Source organism: Bicyclus anynana, chromosome 20 (assembly GCF_947172395.1).
Source record: "Bicyclus anynana chromosome 20, ilBicAnyn1.1, whole genome shotgun sequence".
Lineage (NCBI taxonomy): Eukaryota > Metazoa > Arthropoda > Insecta > Lepidoptera > Nymphalidae > Bicyclus > Bicyclus anynana.
Genome location: NC_069102.1, coordinates 8,124,915 through 8,152,430, shown reverse-complemented (window position 1 = coordinate 8,152,430; position 27,516 = coordinate 8,124,915). Strand labels below are relative to the sequence as shown.

The 27,516-nt window shown below is 36.7% G+C and overlaps 1 protein-coding gene across 2 annotated transcripts in view; it reads left to right on the top strand.

Annotated features, from left to right (window-relative positions):
• LOC112053338 (uncharacterized) overlaps nucleotides 1-27,516 on the top strand; it is a 97,743-nt gene that overhangs the window by 52,877 nt on the left and 17,350 nt on the right. For both annotated transcript variants that reach the window (XM_052887898.1, XM_024092733.2), the window contains one exon: nucleotides 27,245-27,396. In XM_052887898.1, coding sequence (XP_052743858.1) covers nucleotides 27,297-27,396 — 100 coding nt within the window. In that variant the 5' untranslated portion in view covers nucleotides 27,245-27,296. The remainder of the gene's footprint in view (nucleotides 1-27,244; nucleotides 27,397-27,516) is intronic.

The following is a 27,516-nucleotide window of genomic DNA, read 5'->3' as shown; positions in this document are numbered from 1 at the left end:
CGGACCCGAAATATAGTACAATACTATATACTATAGTACGGTTGGCAACCCTAGTACCAAAAGTAAGCATGGTTAGCAAATATAGACTTAGGACCAAGGTACAGAAAACATATGTACAAGTAACCAAGGTGACTATGGAAGATAATAGGTTTCAAAAGTCTTTTAATCGACTAAGTTTAAAGTGTATATTTTTACTAAGTATTTTCTTCGGATAATATGAGAAAACGTGTTTGCAATTAGCTACTTCGCCAGGCATTTAGCTTTTTTGCTAACCTTAGCCTGTCTTTGTCGGTAGGTTGGTAACTTGCCGCGGCCGAAGCCTCCCACCAGCCAGACCTAGACCAATTAAGGAAACCTCTAGCAACCCAGCCGGGGATCGAATTCAGGACCCCCGTCTTGTAAATCATACCACTGCGCCACGGAGGACGTCAAAATATGCCATTCTATTTAGGATTTTATATGGTTCTAAATTGATTCAGGTTTGGTCTGGTGTAGGCATCGGCATTAAGCATTTGTTGCGATGACGCGTAGAAACCCTCAGAGATATGGGTAAAATCATTTTGTACCTCTTCCAAGTAACCGTAAGATCGCAGTCGAGGGTTAACTTGTCACTAAATAAAAAAAAATAGAACTCTCGTTTCCAATCATAAAAAGATTTCGCACAGTGAAAAAAAAAGTATTTCAGCCGCTTGTTAAATTGCTCCGGTTATAATTTTCGACTCATAATGCGAGTCGAAGAGTCACGTATGTATGCGAAAGCTACCATGGGAACCTCGTCTGAAGACTCCACCGATTGACAATTGACGTGTCACCGGTACCGTTCAGACGTCAAATACAACCACAGGAAATTATCCTCTAAAGTCATTATACTAACGACTATATTAGCTTGACAAGATTAAGATTATGAATGCAATTTCTATACAGCTCATCACGATGGAAATATTTCACACGACGACCTCAACGAGACAATACCAATATTGTTTTCGATATTTATTTACAGTTATGAGATGTCGATTATAGGTATATTTTATTGGTAATGTGGTACTTTGATCACTAATTAAACAACGGAGCATTGTTGGATATGTTTTTTGCCTACTTACATTCTTCAAGCTTGAATAATAAAGAAAAATGCTAGCATATTTACTTTAGCATATGTATTTAAAGTAAATATTATGCTATCATTTAATAATGCCTCATAGATCCACTGGTTAGCTGGTGCAGCTACCAGTCTTGAGGTCCTGGGTTTCCACTGCGGGACATAGGCCTTTTGTAGGGACTTCCAAACATCACGATTCTGTGCCGCCTGCATCCAGCGAATCCCTGCGATTCGCTTGATGTCGTCAGTCCACCTGGTGGGGGGTCTAACAACATTCCAGCACCTTGGAACTCCAACATCCATCGGCTCTTCGAACTATGTGCCCCGCCCATTACCACTTTAGCTTCGCGACTGGTTATACTATGTCGGTGACTTTGGTTCTTATGTGGATATCCTCACTTCTGATTCGATCACGCAGATACTCCAAGCATAGCTCGTTCCATCGACTCTGAGCGTTCTTATGAGGCCCATAGTTAGCGACCAAGTCTCAGAACCCATAGGTCATCACTGGCTACACTACACGCACTGTTTAAAGACTTCTGTCTGCATGCACTGGTTTCCCTCCCTGCTAAAAATAACCATTCCGTCCTATTGAATTTAGAATGACGTCATATAACATGTGCATTGTCATCGAAACTTAAAATTTCAGCTCAATTTTGCAGTAGATAACATACTCGTACATACATACTAGTACATTGCAAGTTAAATAAAAGCTTTTAAATCCAAACTACCGCCATCAAAGAATTCATAATGCACCCAGAAATGGCACAATAAATAATATACAGCTATATTTCGTTCAAAGCTCTCATAGTTAGCAAGTTATAAAGCTTAATTATCACTTGCCATAATCGTAATTATGATGTACTTACACAAAACCTGTCAAATTAAAAAATAAACAAATAAATCCATCTCTATGTACTATAAGTTTTTTTTAATACTGTTAAAGAGCTTCGTCTATAAGATAGTTTGCTGTTAAGTAGTTTTTTAACTCATGTAGTTACAATAGTACACGAAATTTTAACACTACTGAATCACCACTAAAATTCGTTATATTCATTATCGTGAGCGTTAATAAGACGTCTGTGAAGATTAATCGCCTTTTTTCTAAAAGACTTTTCACATTGGATATGTTTAACCGCACCGTATAGTAGGAAAATTCATAAAGTGAAGAATGTGACCAGACAAAAAACTAAAGTCACATATTCTCTTATGCATATGTAATCACACTTAAATGGAATGTGTCGGACACATCTCAAGATATGTGGACAAAAGACAAAAGATATGTGGAGATATTGAAACCACACGATGGAAAAGTCCATTAGGAAGAAGACAAATGAAACGGTAGGCTGATATTACTCAGATAGCGGAAAGCGAATGGAAGATTTCTGGCAAAGACAGGGAGTTGTGGAAGAAGTATTTAAAAAGAAAATACTTACTAACCACATTTGAAATGTAAATTAGAAAAGAAAATATGGAATAATGGCTTATTTATTTATTTATTTTTATAGTAGGTCAAAGCAACTAGTTGATACGGTTAAGGTTATTATGATTGCTGAATTGTAAAAATACTTTTAATAAAATAATGACTTAAATTACTTTAAAATAAATACTGTAAAACTGCAGATTTCTGAAAAACAAAGTATATTGTTTAAAGTAAGTGTAACTTTATTTTTTATATGAAGAGTTGTTTTCGTCGTGTTTTTGTTTTGTCTCCTAAAATGGATGATCTGTTTGATGTCAAACTTACAAGAAATATAACAATACAATTTATGAACAATTGAAGTTACTATTACAATCATAAATCGATATTTAAAACAATTCTCCTTATTCAAATAGTACAAAGGGAGTTTATTTTGTTTGTATTAAATACTTATTTTATACATTACTGACTATTTTTTGTACTATTAAGATATTTATAAGTAGATACATTATGTTATGTACCTAGTAATTGCAAAAATCAGTTTATTCATATAATATATCGTGAAATTCTTTTAATAGAACTGCTTAAAACTTACACTTAAATGCAGAATTATATTCATTAACAAAAAAAGCTCTGCAGTAAATCAGAGCTATAATTAAACCGTGCTCTGAAATTGAATAAACCAATGTGAAAGTGGCATTATACATTGCACGGCATCCGAAACTATTTCTGTTAATGATTGATGAATCCAAATTATATCTCAATAATTTCAATTAAAAGTTCTTCGTTATTACGTTTTTTTTATTCACAACCGATCGATGGTTTGAATGAAATTAGAGACAATGATTCACAAAAATTTATGTATAATTATGTAGGACCCTATTATTTGTTATCTATCACCATATTATTTGTCTGTTTAATAAAATTATATATTTTTTACTTGGAAAATGAATCAGTGATGGTATTACAGATACGCAATTGTATTGTATTGTAGACCGCGAAGTCACATGTCTTTTTTTTCACTTTCCATGTAAATTTTGTCATTCCAACTGCTTTTATTATGATTCAATGTATTTTTTTTTTGTTATTTTAAGTGTCATTTCAATAAGTAACAATTATTACTTATTCAACCTTTCGGAACCAAAAGCAATAGTGACGAAGTCACAAAAACATATGTTGTACATATACGAAGTTTTTAAAAATAATGTAAGTACCTACCAGCGGCGAAGTGTTCAAGCAAGCCGATTCCCGCCGGGTTACCTTTAAAAATCCATGCATATTCATTGTTATACTGTAGATATATGAGAAACCGGAATTTGTATCATGATGTATGCATTTCCTTTTCTTTGGGACGGCTTACGTTCATCTAAATTCCATCCTTCGCCACTGGTACCTACTAATATTTTACACTATCCTATATTATTATATTTAAACCCCGTACCCGGGTGAATACGTACTATACTCGCTCACAAATAACGTGGTTTTCTAGTGGTAGAAATATTTTCTAAATAGGTTCAGTAGATCCAGAGATTTTTTTTTATTCTTTACAAGTTAGCCTTTAACTACAATCTCACCTGGTGGTAAGTGATGATGCAATCTAAGATGGAAGCGGGCTAACTTGTTAGGAGGGGGATGAAAATCCACACTCCTTTGGGTTTCTACACGGCATCGTAACGGAACGCTAAATCGCATGGCGGTATGTCTTTGCCCGTGTGGCCACGGCCGAAGCCTCCCACCATCTAGACCTGGACCATTTAGAAATCAATCAATCGGCCCAGCCAGGGTTCGAACCCAGGACCTCCGACTTGTATATCTACCGCGCATACCACTGCGCCACGGAAGCCGTCAAAATTACCCCCTACAACACCACAAACTTTACCTCTTTATAATATTAGTTATTGATGTCTCATGCATCCGATCCACAGGTCCAAATTACAACGTCGATAAATTTTATAGAGCCATTTCATTTTATGAGTATTTATATGAGTACATAGTAACGTGAGAGATGGTACGACAAACTAATTAGGTAGGATAACAGGTTCAAAGTATTCAAACTGTATGAGACGTTAGTACCTTATGGTAATACTAGCTGACGCCACGGTTTCACCCACGTGGTTCCTGTTCTCGTAGGAGTACGGGAATAGTATAAAGTTTATAGCCTTCCTCGATAAATGGGCTATCTAACAGCGAAAGAATTTTTCAAATCGAACCAGTAGTTCCTGAGATTAGCGCGTTCAAACAAACAAACTCTTTAGCTTTATAATATTAGTATATAAATGCTATACCTATAGGGTTGCCAGGTAGCCAAACCTAATAACCGGACAGACAGACAGTTTGGCCGGACATTTGAGTAGAAAGGCCGTACACTACATTATTGAGGATTTTGTCTCATTATTAATAGGTTGCGAAGCTGAAGTGGCAATGGGCGGGGCACATAGTTCGAAGAGCCGATGGACGTTGGGGTCCCAAAGTGCTGGAATGGCGACCCGCACAAGCGCAGTGTTGGCCGACCCTCCACCAGGTGGACTGACGACTGACATAAAGCGAGTCGCAGGGATTCGCTGGATGCAGGTGGTTCAGTATCGTGATGTTTGGAAGTCCCTACAAATGGCCTATGTCCTGCAATGGACGTCCATTGGCTGATGGGATGATGATGATGACGATGATGATGATTAAATAAATGTGTGTAAAACTAAGCATTTTTGTTAAATTCTAATGAAATTATAAATAAAATCGAATGCCAAATCAGTCTTAGAACTTTATTATTAACTTTTTAACATTTCAGATATGTGCATCAAATATCACGTATCTAAAATGATGAAGGAAAAACATCGTAAGGAAACCTGTATACCTAAGAATTTTCTTAATAATTATCTACAAGTGTGAAGTCCGCATTGAGCCAGCGTGGTGGACTATTACCCTAACCCCTATCATTCTGAGAGGAGACTCGTGCACAACAGTGAGCCGAATGGGTGGTTATAATTATGAAAATGATGTCGATCACACATTTAACTGTCAATAAATTCTGTCAACTAAAATATCGTCTTTCGATAACGAACAAACACCTTATCTTACTATTAAATATGTACTACTATTAAAATAGACGAAAACAAATTTCCAACACTATTAAATATTCATTTGTGACTCGTGCCGCGGTAATACATTCATTGCTTTACATTTTCACTCCCATTAAGCAACTAGTTCCTACTAGTCTAGTACACCGCTTTGGAACGTGTTTAATTGCCAAATCAAAAGAAATCGCCAATAAAAGATATTGAGTTTTTGCGAGCACTAAATTATATTTGAAAATGGAATACATGTTCTGCTAGTTGTTGTATAAATGCTTTTTAAAAATTATTCACTTCATTAGGTGGTCCATGTATTACGTCTTTCGCGGATAAGTCTTTTTTATGTATGTATTGTATTAACAATAAAATCGTTTGATAGTTAATACTTTAATCCTGACTTGGACGTAAAGTCGAAGTCTAATAATCTCTAAAATAAACTAATATAGAAAAAATATATAAAACTTGTATTTTTACTAGAAAAAAACACATTGTATGCAATATGGTGTAGCTCCAACCAAGTCTTTGACATATAATATTTTTAACATAAAAATGGAACCGACTTCAAAGAATTACAGTTTTACAGAAACCGAATTACAGTTATTTTGATTTTAACACAAAATTACTGAACCGATTTTTATGAAAATGAAAATGAGACTAATCTGGAATTTTTTTAATTTATAAATTGGAATTAGCCAATTTAATTTTTTTTTAATTGGCTAATAAATGACGTATATGAGGTAACAAACATTAAAAAAAGATACGCATCGAATTGAGAACCTACTTCTTTTTTGAAGTTGGTCAAAAATTTAGATGAAAATTTAACGCATTATTCTAAAATGGATAGAATCCACACTATGCGTTTAATAATTGCAAGAAAAATGCCTAAGAAAAGGATTAGTAACAATACAAGTATTAGGAGATTTGTCTTAACCCAACTCATATTCACCCTACTGTTGCAGCAAGTTGTTTGACGACTTCCACAAAACTGGACAATTTGTAAAAAGGAACATTTGTCTAGATTTTGTGCTTATAATTTTTTTATTTTTATAATTTTTTTATAGTAATTTTGTCGACGTTGTTTGTTGTTGTTGTTGTAAGTGTTTGATATTCTTTTTTTACCCGTTACGAAATGAATTTTTGAGAGATCAAACATAAATTGTATTATTATACAGGTATTTTAAGTGCCTTTATGATGTTCTCCCTAAAATACTTCTGATACTGAAAAGTATAATTACGCGACATCGTACCGCCTAAGCGCTTGGCAGCACGTCTTTGCCGGTAAGGTGGTAACTAGCCACGGCCGAAGCCTCTGACCAGCCAAAAAAGGTAGTTAATAGATATGTAATATAAAATCAATATTCCTAAATGTTAATACAAACAAACAAACGGTAGGCAATGGCCTGCAAGAGGATGTGATATTTGATATGCCGTAATGCTTTCTTCTTAGTGCAACTCAATCGTGCGTTACCTGCCGTATTAGGTACGGCAAACACATTGATTATGAAAATTATTCTCATTATAGATTCTAACACTTTATTAAGCTGATGCCAAACGCAAATGAAGCTTTATGCAAACAATTAGTACAGTGCGTCAATTGTTTGCGGATTGAGTTTTTGTTTTGTTTGATTTGGACACGAAGAAACCACTAGAATTTAATAATATTTAAAAAATATTTGGAACTAGCCGATGCCCCGCGGTTTCACCCGCATGGTTCCCGTTCCCATGAGAATATGAGGATTAAATATGGCCTATGACACTTACAAATATTGTGATTTTCTAGTGGTAAAATAGTTTTCAAAATCGGTTCAGTAGATCCAGAGATTATCCCCTACAACACCACAAACTTTACCTCTTTGGAATATTAGTAATTATAGATCAATAAATGACTGAGTGATTGAAATATTCTTTATTGTACACTACATGCAAATTTAACAGACATGTCAGATTACTTGATCGTCAGTGGCTGACATACAGTTGATAGTCTTATCACTAATGAATTATCTCTTGTAGACCAATGAAGCATTTACCTATTTAAATTATGATATCCTAGTTTTTAGAGCACCTTTATATGTCTCACACTCGTTGGATAATGAAATGTCTGGTTGTCCGTGAAAAAATAGGCTGATTGATTTAGGTATACAATAAAGTATCTTCATCATCATCATCACTAGCAACCCATATTCGGTCCACTGCTCATGCTGACGACTCAGAATGAGAGGATTCAGGCCTTAGTCCACCACGATAGCCCAATGCGGATTGGCAGACTTCACACACGTAGAGAATTAACAAAATTCTCAGGTATGCAGGATTCTAGACCGTTTTTCCTTCACCGTTTGAGACACGTGATATTTTTGTGTGAACAAAAGTTGGCGATGCATGCCACGGACCGGATTCGAACCTACGTCCTTCCGGAATCAGAGTCAGAGGTCATATATCTATCGGCTATAATAAATGGGTTGTGTGTGATAATTATATGGATAGGTATTCTTAAAAACATCTCATTCACAGTCAAGGATGTCCTTCAAAAGTAAAGTTTGCATAAAAACGTTAAGTCGGGCCGACTCAGGTGAACAAACACAAATAACTGAAGCACTTCTTGTACTGCCGGAAGAATTCAGATGGAATACGTACATAACTAAACGAGCTTTACAGATATTATTATGTGCAATATTTGAGAAAACTGTCTATCTTGTTGGTCCAGCAGTTAGCCTGCGTGGCTTTGAATTACGTAATCCTGGCTTTGAGTCCTGTTATCGCCGCGTTGCAACGACTTGCGGTACGGACGGCTTCAGTGCTCGTGGCGTTCGAGCCGTCCACATCTCTTGTTGTGTTATTCTTTATTGGTTACTTGGGATAGACGGGAAGAGTGACTTGAGTGGAAAAGGGGAGTGTTAGATATCTGTCAAAGGCGCTTTTAACCCTACACACATCGTTCACAAGTGCGTGACTCCACTCAAGGTCATTCTCTGCCACTCAGGGTTTATTAGTAACATTCTTAGTGGGAGTTGTTGGACCTGACAGACTTTCATTCAATAATTGTGTTTGCGGAAAACCGCTTCTGATGTGAAACCCTTTATACTCCGACAGTCCTTTGTCTTCTAAGAAATTTTCAGTAAAAGTAACTACTCAAAAAAAATAGGTGTGGCTTTTTAATAAGTCTACCTAATTTCAAGACATTATTTTAGTGGGTACAACAATAATAATCAATTTCAATAGGTTGTTATTAAAGATCAAATTAGTGAATAGTCCAGCTAGTTTGTGTACAGATATACGATTTTTAGTCTTATTATTTCCAGTATTGATAATAACATTATGTCCATACTTTCACAATAATCATGTTATAATCATACTTAATATGTTTAATGTAAAACTGGGTCGGTAGCAATGTTTTTACTGCTAAATCGCTGGAACTATCGTGATGAAATTTGGAGGCGGTCATAATAAGTAATGCCACTTTTAACGCATGAAGTACTCGAAACTCTTTCTAAAAAGTTTTATAAACGACTAGCAGACGCCGCGCGGTTTCACCCACGTGACTCCCGTCCCCGTAGTAGTACAGGAATAATATGTAGCCTATAGCCTTACTCGATTAATGGGCTATGTAACACTGAAAGAATTTTTCAAATCGGACCAGTAGTTCCTGAGATTAGCGCGTTCAACCAAACAAACAAACTCTTCAGCTTTATAATATTAGTATAAATTTTCTTAGACCCATTAAGTTCTTTCATGGTGCATAAAAATAGTAATGAACCACAAGCCAATAAGTAGTCACTTTACTGAAATTGAATAAATATCTATTTTAATGGTTTGGCTTTCAGCGTTCAATATGACTGTAATATATCTGCTATTAAGTTAAATAGTCCATTTATTGATGAACGTTAAAGTCTAAGGCCTCCCTCAATAACTGGCGAGTAAAAACGTTTAGTTAAGCCAGCCACACACGGTCAAATATAGCTACCATCAAGTCTGCATCGCTTTTTTCACTATCATATCAGTTTGGATGTGAAAGTAAAAAACTATGCTAAGAGTTCGATATTTTTAGTGTACCATGAAGGGTAAAACGAGACTAAGACCATATTACTAAAACTTCGCTGTCCGCCCGTCCGCCGCCTATCACCAGGGGTTGTATATCATGACTGTGACAGTTAAACATTTGAAATGTTCACAGTACAGATGATGTATTTCTGTTGTCGCTATCACAACAAATAATAAAAAACGGAATAAAATTACACTAATATTATAAAGGCGAAAGTTTGTGTGTGTGTGTGTTTGTTCCTCCTTTACGCTGAAGCGATTTGGTTGAAATTTTTAATGGAAATAGATTTTACTCTGGATTAACACATAGGCTATTTATAGGCATACTTTTCATCCTGGAAAAATCCATGGTGCCCGCGGAATTCGTGAAAACTAAAATCCACGTGGATGCAGTCACTAATAAATAATATTTAAAGGTAACATATGACTAACGTGATTTTTTGCCGTTTTTACCGCTAATAGTACTGAACCATTCCTGTGCGACCGATTCGCAAATGATCGGTTAAGTTTTCATACTTGACGGTAAACTTGATCGTGTGTGGCCGGCATTAGGAGTATAATTTTTAACTGAGGATTACTTAAAACGGCGCTGCGAGCAACGGCGACTGACAGCAGCGAGACGAGCTAATTGCCGACTATTATTTTCATCTAATGCGACTCCCGCACGTATGAAGATTAATGACTAGTGGGTTGAGGATTTCCACTCCAGATTCTGTTCCGTCTACCCCCGGGCTGGTAATAAGGTGTCATTTTAAATGACACTGTGTTGTACTTATAAGTTTATTTTTTTATTTTTTTACTAGCGGACGCCCGCGACTTCGTCTGCGTGAAACCCTACTACTACGCCTACCCCTACTCTACCCCTACCTTACCCCTACCTTACCCCTACCTTACCCCTACCCTACCCCTACTCTACCCCTATCCTACTACCCCTATGGTAGGGACCATGCGACGGCGACGGAAGCTTAAAAATTGAGTAACTTCTCCCGTTTTCTCAACATTCCCTTTCACTGCTCTGCTCCTGTTGACGGTAGCGTAATGAAAAGTATACTTTAACCTGCCCAGGAGTATGGAAAATAATTGTACCAAGTTTTGTTAAAATCCGTCGAGTAGTTTTTGTTTCTATAAAGAACATACAGACAGACAGACAGACAAAAATTTTACTGATTACATTTTGGGCATCAGTATCGACCACTAATCACCCCCTGATAGTTATTTTGTAAATATATTTCATGTACAGAATTGACCTCTCTACAGATTTATTATAAGTATAGATAAGCTAGCCATTCACTACAATATCACTTCATGGTAAGTTAGATTGTAGTGAACGACCACCTGTATGTATAATGCATGTATCTGCAAATAAATAAATTGATTCATTGATTGATGATGTAGTCTAAGATGGAAGCGGAATAACTTGTTAGGAGGAGGATGAAAGCCACACCCTTTCGGTTTATACACCATCGTACCGGAACGCTAAATAGATTGGCGGTACGCTTTTGGGTTTGGGTGGAAACTAGCCACGACCGAAGTCCCCCAACAGCACAGTACGAGTAGTAAAGCTTTTTGCAAAGCTGAAGTTGGAGTGGCAATGGACGGGGTATATAGTTCGAAGAGCCGATTTTAGAATCCCAAGGTGCTCAAGTGGCGACCCCTATTTATAATATAGTGCAGCATTTGTCGACCTCCCACATGGTAGGTGGTCCGACGAAAATCTTTTCAACAAATTAAATTGAACCGACTTCAAAGTCACAAAATTAGCTAAAAAGCGAAAAATAACATCATATGCCAAGCAAGTGGCGTATAAAGCCGTTTCAGAAAGAACCACGGAAAAGAACTTTTGCATCCTAAAACTTTATGATTTAACCGGCTTAAGTTAATGCATTACCGAGTTGGCACCGCCTTCAAAGTGATCAGAAGATAGCACATACGATGTTATTTTTCACTTTTTAGTTTATTTTTGTATTTATTTTTTTTGTTAAAAAGATTTTATTTTTGTTTTTAGTGTTTTATAGAAGCTGCATAGTGAACGATAGCGCCACGGTACGGGGAATTTCGTTATTTTCATTTTAACACAAAACTACTGAACCGATTTTCATGAAAATTAAATGAAACCAATCTGGAAGTATACTTTTTCAAACAAAAAAAGAATTTTTTAATTTGTTTAACAAATGACGAAGTTATGTCGTAACAAACACAATAACCCTTCTTGCAGTTGCAGGCAGTAAAAAAGGAACGTTCCAAAATGAAACCTTGAATAACTATTAAAAATATAAAATAAATCTATAATAAATATACTGCATAGAGCAGTGACGTGCACTTCATAGATGCAAAAATGCACTACCTACCCTAAGGGCTCAATACAAACCTAACATAGGTAAGGTAAGGAATTTTCCAATTTTTACTAACAGTGCATACCCTACTTTAAAACCTTATGCACGCCACTGGCATAGAGGCAAGTAAATAAAGCACATTGACACAATTATTTACAGAAAAAACGGCGTCTTAAATCGCAACATAAGATCTTTCTTTGCACGCTGGGGTACTCAAGATCCACTTCAAGTGTCTGCCAAACCAACATAGCTCGTGTTTGACAAAAAACATCTTGTACTGGCGGTAATAGGTATTTGCATTATTTGAACAAGCAATTCACCATATTAGGTATGCTCGGTTACCCGCAGCAAATACGGTTATTCTGTGTACATTCCTCAGATTCGACAACCATTATAAATTCTTGTGAAATATTAAAATAACGCCAGGATTTTTTAAAATTTATTATTGTAAATTAGTAGATTTATTTTTAATGTTAATTTTATGGTGGATTGTGCAATTAAATATTATAGAACTAAAAAGTGATTACTAATATAACAAAACTAATGTCGAACAAAGGTTATGATTCACAACACTTGTCAGGACAACTTAATTAACAAATCAAACTGTAACCAAAATAAGACCCTAGAATGGCAGAGAATGACCTTGAGTGAAGTCACGTACTTGTGAACGATTTGTGTAGGGTTAAAGGTACCTTTGACTGATATCAAACACTCCCCTTTTCCACTCAAGTCACTCTCCCCGCCTATCCCAAGTAACCCATAAATAATTACACAACAAGAGATGTGGACGGCTCGAACGCCACGAGCACACTGAAGCCAACACGAGATCGAGCGACGTCATATCCGTCACAGACTACTATTTCTAACACTAAACGGCGATAACATAAACAATAGTATATTTATACTGGCTGGCGCTCGCGACTTCGAATGTGTGAAATGGGGATGATGACTAGGTTTGAATATATTGATTTTTATGATACATTCGGGTAAATAGGGTCAATGTTAACTAATTTATACAAAAAGCAAAGATTGTCTGGATATTTGCAAAATAAATGAGATTATAAAATTTCAAAATTTATTAAAAATATTTTATCATAATTAGATGAAAATTCATACAGTTTTAGCTTCCTTACATTAAATATGACATTTTTTAATAAGTGAACTATAAACATAAACGCACAAATAACAAAGATATTAGTAATTTTGTTTGAACGCACATACAAATCTAACGATCGTTATTTGCCATTGCCATGCCATTTTGTATGGGGTGTTTATCAGGGATCCGCGGCAGCGCCGCAAATCTGACACTTTAAATCCCTGTAGCTCCGAAAGTAATGATCGCAGATACCCTGTTCCTTTTACAAAATTGCTTTACTATTAGTATACTCTTAATTTATATACAATTTAAAAAACTGTCATCATCGCTATTCAGTTTTTCACAAATCTCACGGGACCCATGGATCTCTTCAGTAGCCGTCACACAAAGGAGGAACAAACATACACACTTACCCAAAAATTTCGCATTTATACGTTACCGTTAAATTGTAAATTAAGTTAGTTTATAATCTCACTCGCGATATTGTAATCTGTAGTTACAGTGTAAACTGAACATACTGATTACAACATAACGTGTTATTTTTGAATAATTAATTTTCAGATATTAGCGTAACCAGTCAAAGATTTTAAAAATAATTGTATTTTATGTATAATTATTTACTTTCCGTTCAGTTGCGGTATCACTTTTAGATCGCTAGATATCAGTAATATTTACATTTTTAGGGTTCCTTAATCAACTAGTTGTAGTTTCGCCATGATTATTACATTTCCTTCATTGTTTACTTAAAGTTATTAATTAATTTAGCAATAATAAAATTATTTCAAAAATATTTAAAGTTCGGTACTCTTTTTTAACATCATGGTAAAGGCAAACAGAACGAGTGCACAGTTATTAGGCACTTACTGGTAAGTGGCAATTTCATTTAGAACGTGGAATATCCTACTTCACTTGTTTTATAAAAAGCTTTGGACGTCGCACGTGTCTACTTGCACGTAGGCGGTATACTAAGTATTACTCACTACCTTTTTATCTCGAAAAAATCCATGGTTTCCCGAGATTTGCGAAAACTGATGATTTTAATGATAGGAAAGTTTGTTACTCTTTCACGCCTCGACTACTGAACCGAATTGGCTGAAATTTGGTATTAAGATATATTATAGTCTGGATTAACACATAGGCTACTTTTTATCCCGGAATAATCCATGGCTCCCGAGGGATTTGTGAAAAACTAAATTCCACGCGAATTCGCGGGCGTCCGTTAGTTGATTTATAATATGTTTAGATATTTCCAGTTATCTGAGTTCTGTAGCTAATGATTGGTTATACAAATAGACATACTTAAGTACAGTATGTTTAGAACGGTAGCAACACTACAGTGCATCAATTATTATTATCACCGACATCGATACAACTGACAAGCGGTTGGTTTCCGGGACTTTCTGTACCTAATGGTAGGCTTTGATACAAGTTCTTGAGTTGTTCCAGATCTCTGTAATGAAGCACGCTGTGATATATTATTGGGCTCTAGACTAGATGGATCGTTATTATGTACCGTGCTATTAATTTTTGAGGAATTCAGGCCTACATTGTTGAAGTGGAGTATTTTCTGTATTGGCTCAGGTTTGGAATGCCTGACTCTTAAGTAGTAAGCTAAGCTCAAGTATAAGATACTGACAAACTACTTTATATCACACTAATATTATAATGTCGGCCACTGACGATCAACTGTGTTGGTCGCGATCGGCATGATGTCATGCACATCGCGACCAACACACGATTAGTTTTATCTGCTGTTAACCCGTTAGCGCTGCAGGCATGTAAAATTACTTGATCGTCAGTGACTGACATAAGGGCAAAAGTTTCGATGTTTGTAAGTCTGTATGTTTCACGCAGAGCTACAGAACCGATTTGGTAGAAGCTTGAAAGGGTTATTTATTTAATCACGATAACGGTTAGGGTTATATCTACATCTAACATCATCATCATCATCATCATCATTATCATCATTAACAGCCGATGAACGTCCTCTGCTGGCCTTTTGCATGGACTTCCAAACAAAACGGTCTCGAGCCGCGAGCATCCAGCTGCTCCCGGGTTGCTGGGGCTTGATGTCTTAGGTCCACCTAGTGGGGGGTCGACCAACACAGCGCTTTCTGGTGCGGGGTCGCATTACAGCACCTTGGGACCTGTCTGAACTGTCTGCTAGTCAGTCAATTTTCTCCGTTTAAGGTTCGGAACCTTAAAACATATTTTCTTACAGGCAATCATACTTTCAACAACATTGTTTCCATATTAATTGATTATGAAACACGGCTAAAACTCACGTGATATTAGGTCGAAGTATGCCCGAATAGTTTCGAACCCATACGGGGCACTTAGTCATGAGCTGGTTCGTGCATCGCGGTACGATCCAAACTGCGATAAATTCTAAAATATTGTTTCTAATACTTCAAAACGTGGACTAGTATTTGTATTTTCCCCTCAGCTTATGTCCCATACGCCACAAATCGCCTTTTCTCTGAAAATTCAATACGCAGCGAAGCCGAGCTGTAAAACTTAAATGTAACCGGTAGAGTCTTTGTTCACCGCGCCGAAATATTGTTTTTGAACCAACAATAGACTATTCCTCGTGAATCGCGAACGTGAGTGCCTCGCCTACGGTAAAGTAATTGATGGTTGCCTCTGCACTTGTCTTTGTATAGGTTTTGTCACGCAAAAGCAGCTATAACGAGTTTTATAATAACAAACTAATTCTGAAATAGGTAAATAAAATAAAAATAGCCTTTATTCTCTGACTGTTGATTACATATTATGTTATACTTAATCATCATCATCTTTAACAGCCGATGGACGTCCACTGCAGGACATGGGCCTTTTGTAGGGACTTCCAAACATCACGATACTGAGCCACCTGCATCCAGCGAATCCCTGCGACTCGCTTGATGTCGTCAGTCCACCTGGTGGGGGGTCGACCAACACTGCGCTTTCTAGTGCGGGGTCGCCATTCCAGCACTTTGGGACCCCAACGTCCATCGGCTCTTCGAACTATGTGGCCTGCCCATTGCCACTTCAGCTTTGCGACTAGCTGAGCTATATATCTTCTGCAGATCTCCTCATTTCTAATTCGATCACGCAGAGAAACCCCAAGCATAACTCGCTCCATCGCCCGCTGAGTGACTTTGAGCCTTTTTATGAGGCCCACAGTTAGCGACCAGGTCTCGGATCCGTAAGTCATCACTGGCAACACGCACTGTTCGAAGACTTTCGTCTTCAGGCACTGAGGAATTTTGGAAGAAAAGATTATTCTTAATACTATTTCTTAATTTCTATCACACCAGAGCAGTCAGGTTCTCCTTCGACATATGCTTCCTCCAGACTTTGCCACTCTGCTCGGTCTCTACCTTTTCTTCGCCATCCTTTCGGCAGGATAGAAAGAAGAAGAAAGAAAGAAAAAACATTTATTTAAAAAATTGTGCCATACACCACAATGCCTAATTAAGCACTATTGTTGTGTCTGATGCTTCAACCACCTGATCAATTGAAAATCAAAACTAAAGTAGTTGAAGCATCAAAAACCACTTCGTTATGTTTGGCACAACCTTGAAAAAAGGTAACAGCTCAGCATTGTGCCGCATAAACCAAGCAAAGTACTTGGCCAAGCGGCGCTGATTTTCAGCTGCTACCTCGATCCAGGTGACACCACGGATATACATAGCCACAGTGACAATATGCTATATTATTACCTTTAAATTAAAAACAAACAACCTTGAATTAATATGCTAAATAATAGGATTACGCTAAACAAATAAAAGTGTTTCAACAAATTAAGCAACAATATAAAATTAAAAGGTATAAATAAAACACACACACACATACACAATAATGATAAGCCTTATATCTAACAATCTACGAGTATAATAATTGAAACATGAAATGAGGAAATAAAATAAAAATAAAAACAAAAAGAAAAAAGAAAATATTTTTTTTGCATTAACTAGTTTACAAAACTACTGTAGTATGTACCTAAATAACGAAATCTATGAAGATTACTAGGAAATTTCATTCACTAAAGAAGTGAAAACTCCGCCACATAATCCTGTAATTCCTCCTGTTTGCTAAGCAAATATCTTTTTAATTTCTTCTTAAATGTAAACTTACTCTTAAGGTTCTTTATAGGCGGAGGGATATTATTCCAGCATTTAGTGGCGGAGTACGTGAATGAGCCCCTAAAAGCTGCAGTACGATGAAAAGGGACTCGAAGCACATTACGACAAGTTCGTAGACCCCTTTCATTGTCACTAGACCAATTCAACTTATTAAATAAATAAGGTGGCTTGCCCAGTTTGATAACGCCAAAGAGAAGACCTGCAAGATGCAATTTTCTCCTAGACCTCATTTTTAACAATCGGTGATAGTTTAGAAAAGGAGTAACATGAGTTCTGGAGGGAATGTCAAAACAAAATTTTGCACATGCATTCTGCACTCTTTGTATGAGACGCTTTGTACGACACAAAGTATCCTATCGTCTTCCTATCTTTTGTGTTATCGTTCTTGCCTCCTTTTCCCATCTCTGGGTTACCATTATATAACCTCTTTGGACCATTTTTCTTTTGAGGATCTGACCACATGTCCAGTCCAGCACCACTTCAACCTTTTTACCTTTTTAAAAACGTCTGTTACACCAGTGGCTTTTCGGATTTTCTTTAAACTCCACTTGTCCTTTAACTTTATATGCAACATGCTTCTTTTCATCTAAAAATCTAGCTAAATTTGACGTAATTTTTAGAGAAATATGGGCGACTAGTTACTGAGGTGAGTTTTGAAATTAGTTTGGTTTATGCATTAAATAACACAAGCTAGTATAGATTCTGAACTAGTTGGGTATATTACACACGCAACCATCGTCACAAGATGTCTAGTCTAATCTCACTTAGTCTACAGAAATCCAAGTCCCACAGAAGATGACCTTAGAGAGTCACTTAACCCCCATGTAACTACCCTTTGGCTTCTGCCCCCCTAGTGATATTGCATACCTACATATATTACAAAATCAGAAAAAGAAGATCAATTTCCGTAGGTACCTAAAGGTAATAATGAAGTCAAACATATTTTCTCATTTTAACGTGTATTCAATCTAGGACTCTGCTCTCTAGGTCATTGTAAACGATTGCAATAAGTCATAAATACGATTGATACAAACATGGCATCGTTATAATGTTTCACGCCTTACAAAGCTTTGTTCTGATGAATGATGGGGTCTTATCGTTAGCAGCTTAGACGACTGGGGGGTCGGACCACCAAGTGAGTCTGTCAGTGTCATTACACCGTGAAATATTGTCACTTCAATAATATTTTAAACCGCGTTCCCGATTTTAGTGCGTGGTCGTAGCTAGTCATTAGCGGACAGGGCGGGATTCGAGATAAAGATACAAATTTCTACTAATTGATTATAAAACACGGCTAAAACTCACGTAAACGTCACGTTAAATTCTAAAATTTCTACTAAACTAAAAAAATAAAGGTTAAAGGTACCTAATTAATTCAATTAAGCTTTATGTTTAATGTACGATTGTGTGAGAATAATATATTTTAGTGTTTGTCTACTGTAGTGGAAGATTACCTACCTAAGAAATTGATGGTCATGACATTTCTGAACAAGTTAAATATCAGTAGTCCTTATCTTAAATAAAACGCATGTAAATTTAAAATGTATTTGATGACATATCTCTATGTATATATGAAACTGAAGCCATTATTTTTTAAAATATGATCTGTCAATTGGTTTAATAACAATAGGTAATTTCCTATTTTAGTGTAAATAGACAAATTATTATAATACCTGTAAATACATAATTATTCATTATCAAGTAAATAGGTAATTCAAGATGTAAACTCCAACTTAATATGTTTTTATTTCACATGTCTTTTTGGTGTGCAAATAAAGCATATCTATCTGTCAACCTAAAATGAAGTTTAATTAATTTGCCACACCTAGCTACGGCCCTGTCCGAACAAACACTACCAAAAGCTCGTCGAACAGGGAAACAGATTTACGAACAGTCAATATGTGCACAGCGCGGACGCGTGCCTACTCAACGAGCTCGCCATACTTGCACATACGAGAATAGATAAACTGCGTAGGTTCCACAGGGATTGACTCGGAGTTATGTTTAGCTAGATACCGTAAGCCTAATATTAAAGATAGTAAAGATTAGCGCCTCTAGCCTATTTAGCTTTACTGTTTTAGATAGCATACTATTTAGCCGACTAGCAAAGGAGGGCTTTGCGAGCGTAGAGAAGAATTAGCTGTAGATTGGCGTAGTTTATCCGAATGGCTTTGGACAGGCGGGCTTTGCGAGCATATGTACCTACGCTAATATCTATAGCTTTTTTTTCTCTACTCTCTACTCTACAGCCTACGATTCCGTTTGTCGAATATCAATCTCATTGAGATCTTGGTATACAAAAACGTCAGCTTCAGCCTTTTCTATGTTCTGTGATTGAACTCATATTATTCGAGTATGAGAAATCATTAGAATTTTCTCCGCTTAGCTGAAGTGAATTCCCACAACTACTTAGGCAGTCAATTTAAAATTCTGAAACGAAATAATTTGTTCTATATCTTATTATTATTGGTGTGATATTTTTATTTTACGGTTTTTTAGTAGATTAATAAATAAATAGTTAAACAAATTATGCGAGGAGAATCGAGCTTAATACTCGTAGTAAGTAGTAGATGAGGTAGAATGTACAAGCGGTGTCTAGCTAAATATGCGTCCGTGGCATAGCTGACTGCCGACTTGCACGCACACAAGGCACAATACTATGAGACAATATTTGATGCACGTGACAATATGATGTTAGCGTCGATAATCACGTTACAATTTATTGTTTGGAAAAGCAGTTGATGTGTTTGGTTAGTCGCGCTGGTGGTCTTACACCTGCTAGCACTCCCTTGTAATCGAAGTTTGAACTGATATTTTTTTTTTTTAATTTCCGATAATAAAATAGAAAAGTTTTGTCTGTTACTCATTACATCGTTGAAAAAACTCAGTGTCAAAGCATTGAATAAAATTAGCAAAAATGAAGATGGGATGATAGAGAGAATACAGAAATTGCTAGTTAGTCTCTAAATTTAATTAAATATGCCATATCCAAGACCGCTTGATATATAGTACGATTGCATTCCAGTTCCATTGAATTCCAGTCAGTAAAATAAGAAGTGCAACTGTCACTGAAATGTCATTTTACTGACTGGAATTAATAATCGTACATACGATTAATCTTACACACAGCGCCGGCCCGAAGTAAATTTTAGAATGGAGCGAGATCCGATTATGGCGCCTTTCCAGTTTGCTCCAGGATCCTAATAATAATTATAAGTGCCAATTGTGAGTCCAAAGTAAGTATGGAACGCGGACATCATCAATCATATTGATTAGAATTTTAGAAGTAGGTAATAGAATATCGATAACTTCTAAAATCATACTCCCGGACACCGGATGGCAAAGTGATGGCGCCCGCGCACTCAAAATAAAGACAATTGAAATAAAAGAAATTTCTTAAATTAAAAATAAAAATAATAATAATAAATTCCAGACAGTAAAATGACATTTCAGTGACATTTGCACTTGTCATTTTACTGACTGGAATTAATAATCGTACATACGATTAATCTCACTTAAGATTATTTAATTTCAGTAAATACATAATTATTCATTATCAAGTAAATAGGTAATTCAAGATGTAAACTCCAACTTAATATGTTTTTATTTCACATGTCTTTTTGGTGTGCAAATAAAGCATATCTATCTGTCAACCTAAAATGAAGTTTAATTAATTTGCCACACCTAGCTACGGCCCTGTCCGAACAAACACTACCAAAAGCTCGTCGAACAGGGAAACAGATTTACGAACAGTCAATATGTGCACAGCGCGGACGCGTGCCTACTCAACGAGCTCGCCATACTTGCACATACGAGAATAGATAAACTGCGTAGGTTCCACAGGGATTGACTCGGAGTTATGTTTAGCTAGATACCGTAAGCCTAATATTAAAGATAGTAAAGATTAGCGCCTCTAGCCTATTTAGCTTTACTGTTTTAGATAGCATACTATTTAGCCGACTAGCAAAGGAGGGCTTTGCGAGCGTAGAGAAGAATTAGCTGTAGATTGGCGTAGTTTATCCGAATGGCTTTGGACAGGCGGGCTTTGCGAGCATATGTACCTACGCTAATATCTATAGCTTTTTTTTCTCTACTCTCTACTCTACAGCCTACGATTCCGTTTGTCGAATATCAATCTCATTGAGATCTTGGTATACAAAAACGTCAGCTTCAGCCTTTTCTATGTTCTGTGATTGAACTCATATTATTCGAGTATGAGAAATCATTAGAATTTTCTCCGCTTAGCTGAAGTGAATTCCCACAACTACTTAGGCAGTCAATTTAAAATTCTGAAACGAAATAATTTGTTCTATATCTTATTATTATTGGTGTGATATTTTTATTTTACGGTTTTTTAGTAGATTAATAAATAAATAGTTAAACAAATTATGCGAGGAGAATCGAGCTTAATACTCGTAGTAAGTAGTAGATGAGGTAGAATGTACAAGCGGTGTCTAGCTAAATATGCGTCCGTGGCATAGCTGACTGCCGACTTGCACGCACACAAGGCACAATACTATGAGACAATATTTGATGCACGTGACAATATGATGTTAGCGTCGATAATCACGTTACAATTTATTGTTTGGAAAAGCAGTTGATGTGTTTGGTTAGTCGCGCTGGTGGTCTTACACCTGCTAGCACTCCCTTGTAATCGAAGTTTGAACTGATATTTTTTTTTTTTAATTTCCGATAATAAAATAGAAAAGTTTTGTCTGTTACTCATTACATCGTTGAAAAAACTCAGTGTCAAAGCATTGAATAAAATTAGCAAAAATGAAGATGGGATGATAGAGAGAATACAGAAATTGCTAGTTAGTCTCTAAATTTAATTAAAACTAGCGGACACCCGCGACTTCGTCGTGGAATTTAGTTTTTCACAAATCCCTCGGGAACCATGGATTTTTCCGGGATAAAAAGTAACCTATATGTTAATCCAGGCTATAATATATCTCAATACCACATTTCAGCTAATTGAAGAGTAACAAACATTCATACCATCAAAATTATCAGTTTTAGCAAATCTCGGGAAATCATGGACTTTTTCGGGATAAAAAGTAGCCTATGTGTTAATCCAGAGTAAAATCTATTTCCATTCCTTCAGCCAAATCGCTTCAGTAGTAGCGGCGTTAAAGAGTAACAAACATCCAAACCAACTTTCGCGTTTATAATATTAGTAGGATTTGCTTTCAATAAGGGGAAATAATGTTTGTAGTAGATTTGTGATAAGTTCCGAAGATTGGTCTGTTCGAACATATTGTTCATGGGTAGAGTGACATGAGCTCTGAATCCCTGACGCTGCCATATCCAAGACCGCTTGATATATAGTACGATTGCATTCCAGTTCCATTGAATTCCAGTCAGTAAAATAAGAAGTGCAACTGTCACTGAAATGTCATTTTACTGACTGGAATTAATAATCGTACATACGATTAATCTTACACACAGCGCCGGCCCGAAGTAAATTTTAGAATGGAGCGAGATCCGATTATGGCGCCTTTCCAGTTTGCTCCAGGATCCTAATAATAATTATAAGTGCCAATTGTGAGTCCAAAGTAAGTATGGAACGCGGACATCATCAATCATATTGATTAGAATTTTAGAAGTAGGTAATAGAATATCGATAACTTCTAAAATCATACTCCCGGACACCGGATGGCAAAGTGATGGCGCCCGCGCACTCAAAATAAAGACAATTGAAATAAAAGAAATTTCTTAAATTAAAAATAAAAATAATAATAATAAATTCCAGACAGTAAAATGACATTTCAGTGACATTTGCACTTGTCATTTTACTGACTGGAATTAATAATCGTACATACGATTAATCTCACTTAAGATTATTTAATTTCAGTCAGCAAAATGACATTTCAGTGACATTTGCACTTGTCATTTTACTGACTGGAAATTATAATCGTACTATGGGTAAGTAATTAGGTACCTGTACCCGCGCATTCGTCTGACGAAAATACAAAAACATAATATTCCCTTTGTGCTGCGTATCTAATCTGTTGTTGCATGAATTACGTTTTTATTGCAACACTGTAACAAAAACATCAAACCGCGTCTGCATTTCCCATTAATTTTCTAAGGTTATCGCAAATAATAATGTGAACCAAGTGAAATCGATCGGAGACAATGAATTTTTGCGATACCGTGTGAGCTTTCACCGTACCTACCACACGGCCACAGACAGACATCACCATGTTTCTTACATTCATATGTCAATGTAGAGCAATTGTATTATTTTCTTAGACGAATGTGTATGTCGCATGGATGCTGTTGGCGACAAATTGCCTTGACGAAGCAAACAAAAAGTAACATTAAATACCTAACACATTTATCAGACTCAGGGGCGTGCATAGATGCATAGACGCATTGCATACCCTGACGATTCATAATAGTCCTGTATTACAGAACGAATAATACATGTCTGTAGAGAGCCTAACCTAGTAAAAAACCTCGCCACTGATCAGACTTATTGCAACCATAAAGCACACTTTTAATAAACGAAGGTAGATACTTACATGCTCCTAGTATTACAATATTATGGAAGTCAATAAATTGGTCAAACCAATTTTTGATAAGCCCACCCTAACAAGGTGTTTATGTAGGTAATTTAGTTACTCGCATTATTTTCTAGGTTTTGGTCAGTAAACTTATAAATTAAGAGAGCTAAACTAAAGTTGTAACACAGATTAATGGATAAAAACCCTCTACTATATAAATAAATAAACCGATCATGCTGGTTGGATTTGTCAGAGTATAAGGGGTTTCACATCAGAAGCGGTTGTCTGCAAGCACAACTATTGAATGAAAGTCTGTCAGGTCCAACAACTCCCACTAAGAATGTTACCAATAAACCCTGAGTGGCAGAGAATGACCTTGAGTGGAGTCACGCACTTGTGAACGATGTGTGTAGGGTTAAAGGATCCTTTGACTGTTAACAACCACTCCCCTTTTCCACTCAAGTCACTCTCCCCGCCTATTCCAAGTTGGGTTACTTGGAATTGTTGTGTTAAAGTAACACAACAAGAGATGTGGACGGCTCGAACGCCACGAGCACACTGAAGCCGTCCGTACCGCAAGTCGTTGCAACGCGGCGATATCAGCTTGTGTTGGCGGAATGTATAAAACTCTAAGTAAAGGTATAAACCGTAAGTTCACGGCATCAGATCATAATCACCGTTACAGCAGTAAAAAATTGATAATTTAGCAGTTTAGTCAAATTTCACAGATCGCGGTAAACGTAACGTTCGCACGTGCACGAGATAAACGTCACAAGTTCAACGGTTTAGTTTATGGCTATGATTGAGATGTAATAAACGTCGAACTGTCTCAGAAGCTAAAAAAATATACAGGGTGTCCCGTAAATATTACAATATACTTTACAAGGTGATAGCTGACTATAGTATGCGCGTTATCATCTGAGTCGTCCGGTCATAAAAGTCAAAAAAGATAGGAATGTGCAGCGCGCCTACCTGCGCACCCTAATTATCGATAAACGGCTACCTGCGCACGTGCTAATGATGAGTCAATAATGATTTGGACGATTCTGATTGGTCGGTTTCTAATGTAATTGCATTGCGTATTTTTTTTGCTATAAATGTGTTTACTGCAATTAAATAAATACATTCATGTGTTACTCGTTGCGCACTATGGATACTTTATTTTCTAACGTTGATCTGAAGAAATTACATGGCGATATTAGCCCTCAAGCTCGAACACTGATTCACAACGTATTCCTGTTTCTCAATGAATTGAAAAGTGATCCGAATAAAGTGGCTTCTCTAAATTTCAACAAACCACGTGAAATGGCCGCATTTGTTTGTGGTGTGAGCAGAGCGACAGTGGACCGAATCAAGACGGAAGTATCACAATCAGGCAGTACCTGTATACCAAGAACAAATTTTAAGAAACCACAAACCGTCACTAATATTGACGATTTTGATAAAAGTGTGTTGAAGCGAACTGTAGCTTCATTTTATGAGAATGGAGAGTATCCATCCGTGGCGAAAATTTTAGAAAAATTCCGTGAACAATTACCCGATTTTAAATGCGGCAACACTTCAATGAGAATACTACTGAAGGAGGTTGGGTTCCAGTATAAGAAAAATAGCGAAGGACGTAAATATTTAATGGAAAGAACTGATATTGTTTGTGCTAGAATGGACTTTTTAAGGAAATTGGATTTACTTAGAAGAACTAACGATCAGCGACCACGTTTCTATCTAGACGAAACATGGATTAATCAAAACCATGCAAGAAAGAGGATGTGGCTTGGAAGCAACGATGAAGGAGGTTTCAAGAATCAGCCTGTGGGAAAAGGCCAAAGATTAATAGTTTGCCATGCGGGTTCTGCAAGGACTGGCTTCGTTCCAGATGCGAAGCTAATATTTAAAGCGGTGAAATCAAAGGATGCTGATTACCACACAGAAATGGATGGCGAAACATATATGGCATGGTTTTCCGAATTCCTGAATCTACTTGAAGAGCCCTCAGTTATAATTGTCGATAACGCAAGCTATCATTCGATACAGTTGGAAAAGATACCCACAAGAAACACGAGGAAAGCTGAAATTCAAGAATGGTTGACAAAGAAAAAGATTCCATATTCCAGCAACGAAATTATTGAAGAATTAATAAGAAAAGTAAAAGCCAGTAACCCGCAGAAGGTCTACGCTTTAGACCATCTGGCAAATGAACGAGGTCATGAAGTAATAAGGCTCCCTCCATATCACTGTCAATATAACCCAATAGAATTAATTTGGGCACAAGTAAAGGGAGAAGTTGCGAAGAATAATAATACCTTCAAGATAGCAGATGTCGAAAATCACCTCCACCGAGCCATAGAAAATGTCACACGAGAAGACTGGGCCAAATGTGTTAGGCATGCCGAAGAACTTCAAAACAAAGATTTACAAAAAGCTCTAATTAGAGATCACGCGCCGCTTATAATAAATTTGGCAGAAGACGAAGATTCTGATGATGAAGACTCAGATGAAGATTAATTTTATTTAGTTAATAATTATATAATATGAAATATGTATTATATTAAATCAAATATTGTTAATTTTTTTAATTTTGTGAACAAGATACGATAATAAACTTTACTTATCGATAATATGTCTTTCATTGTTACACCCTTCACTAGACGGCTCCATAAGACCCATAAGTGCAAGCGAGATAGATATAGAGAAATGATTTATGGCCCTAAGACTCAGTTGTTAACGCGCGTACTATAGGTCAAGGCTTACTAAAATAACGCAATATTATGTTTGAATTTTTACGGTTTTCAAGTTTCAATTCAAAAATCCCTATCTTCTATGCAGTTTAGTCATACAGTGTACTGAAAAATTACTTAAGCGTTGATGTATATTATTTTTGAATAGTTGTGTTAAGTAATGAAAGAACGGTAGATTTTTGTATTTTGTACAAAAATCAAAAGGTAGGTTCTTGAAAACCGTAAAAATATATCGGCTAACATACATTGCGTTATTTTAGTGAGCCTTGATGTCAGCTATCAATCACCCTGTAGAGTATGTCGTACTATTTACGGAACATCCTGTATGTACCTAGCTAATTTACGCTAAAGACTTCGTGCGTGTGGATTTAATTTTTTTCGGGGTAGTAATTTTTTTCAGTGAGATAAGCTTACAGCTCAATTTACAAATATTGCACACAGCACAATGGCATGTTTGAATAAATAAACCTATAAGGACATAAGAGTAAAGGAAGGCCAAATAAGAGATGGTTGGATTGTGTGAAAGAGGTTGTGTGTAAAAGGAGTGGATGATGAGTTGACGAGTAATAGAGACGAATGGAAAAGATTGACATATTTTTCCGGGGATAAGGGTTTAAGAGAGATGATGATGATTCGTAGGTACAAGACATAAATACGAATAGACTAAAATTACCTAATGGCTAAATCTAAGTTGTCGCGCATAGGTAGCATTCCTGCTCAAGTGATCTATGTCAGACTGCGTTTTGCATTGTAGTTGTACTTCTATATTCTTTGATTCTACCCACTCTCTAGCACCCATTTCAACTTGACTCAAATTGTTTTCAGTTGGCAAGCATGCGGCGGCGACGTTGCTGGACAGCGGGCGGCGGCGGCTAGCATGGCCGCGCTGCTCCTCCTGCAGCTGCTGGGTGCTGCGACCGCCGCCAGCCTCGGCGACCTGGCCCGACGGGACACCGGCGACGTGTTCACTGTACTCGGTGAGTGTTCAGTTAGCCTAGACCTACGCATTTACGAGTATAAACGCGCCAGAAAGACTTAACGATCTAGACGACGTCATGATTGACAACGCTTCCCAGGAAAAACAAACACAAGCTACA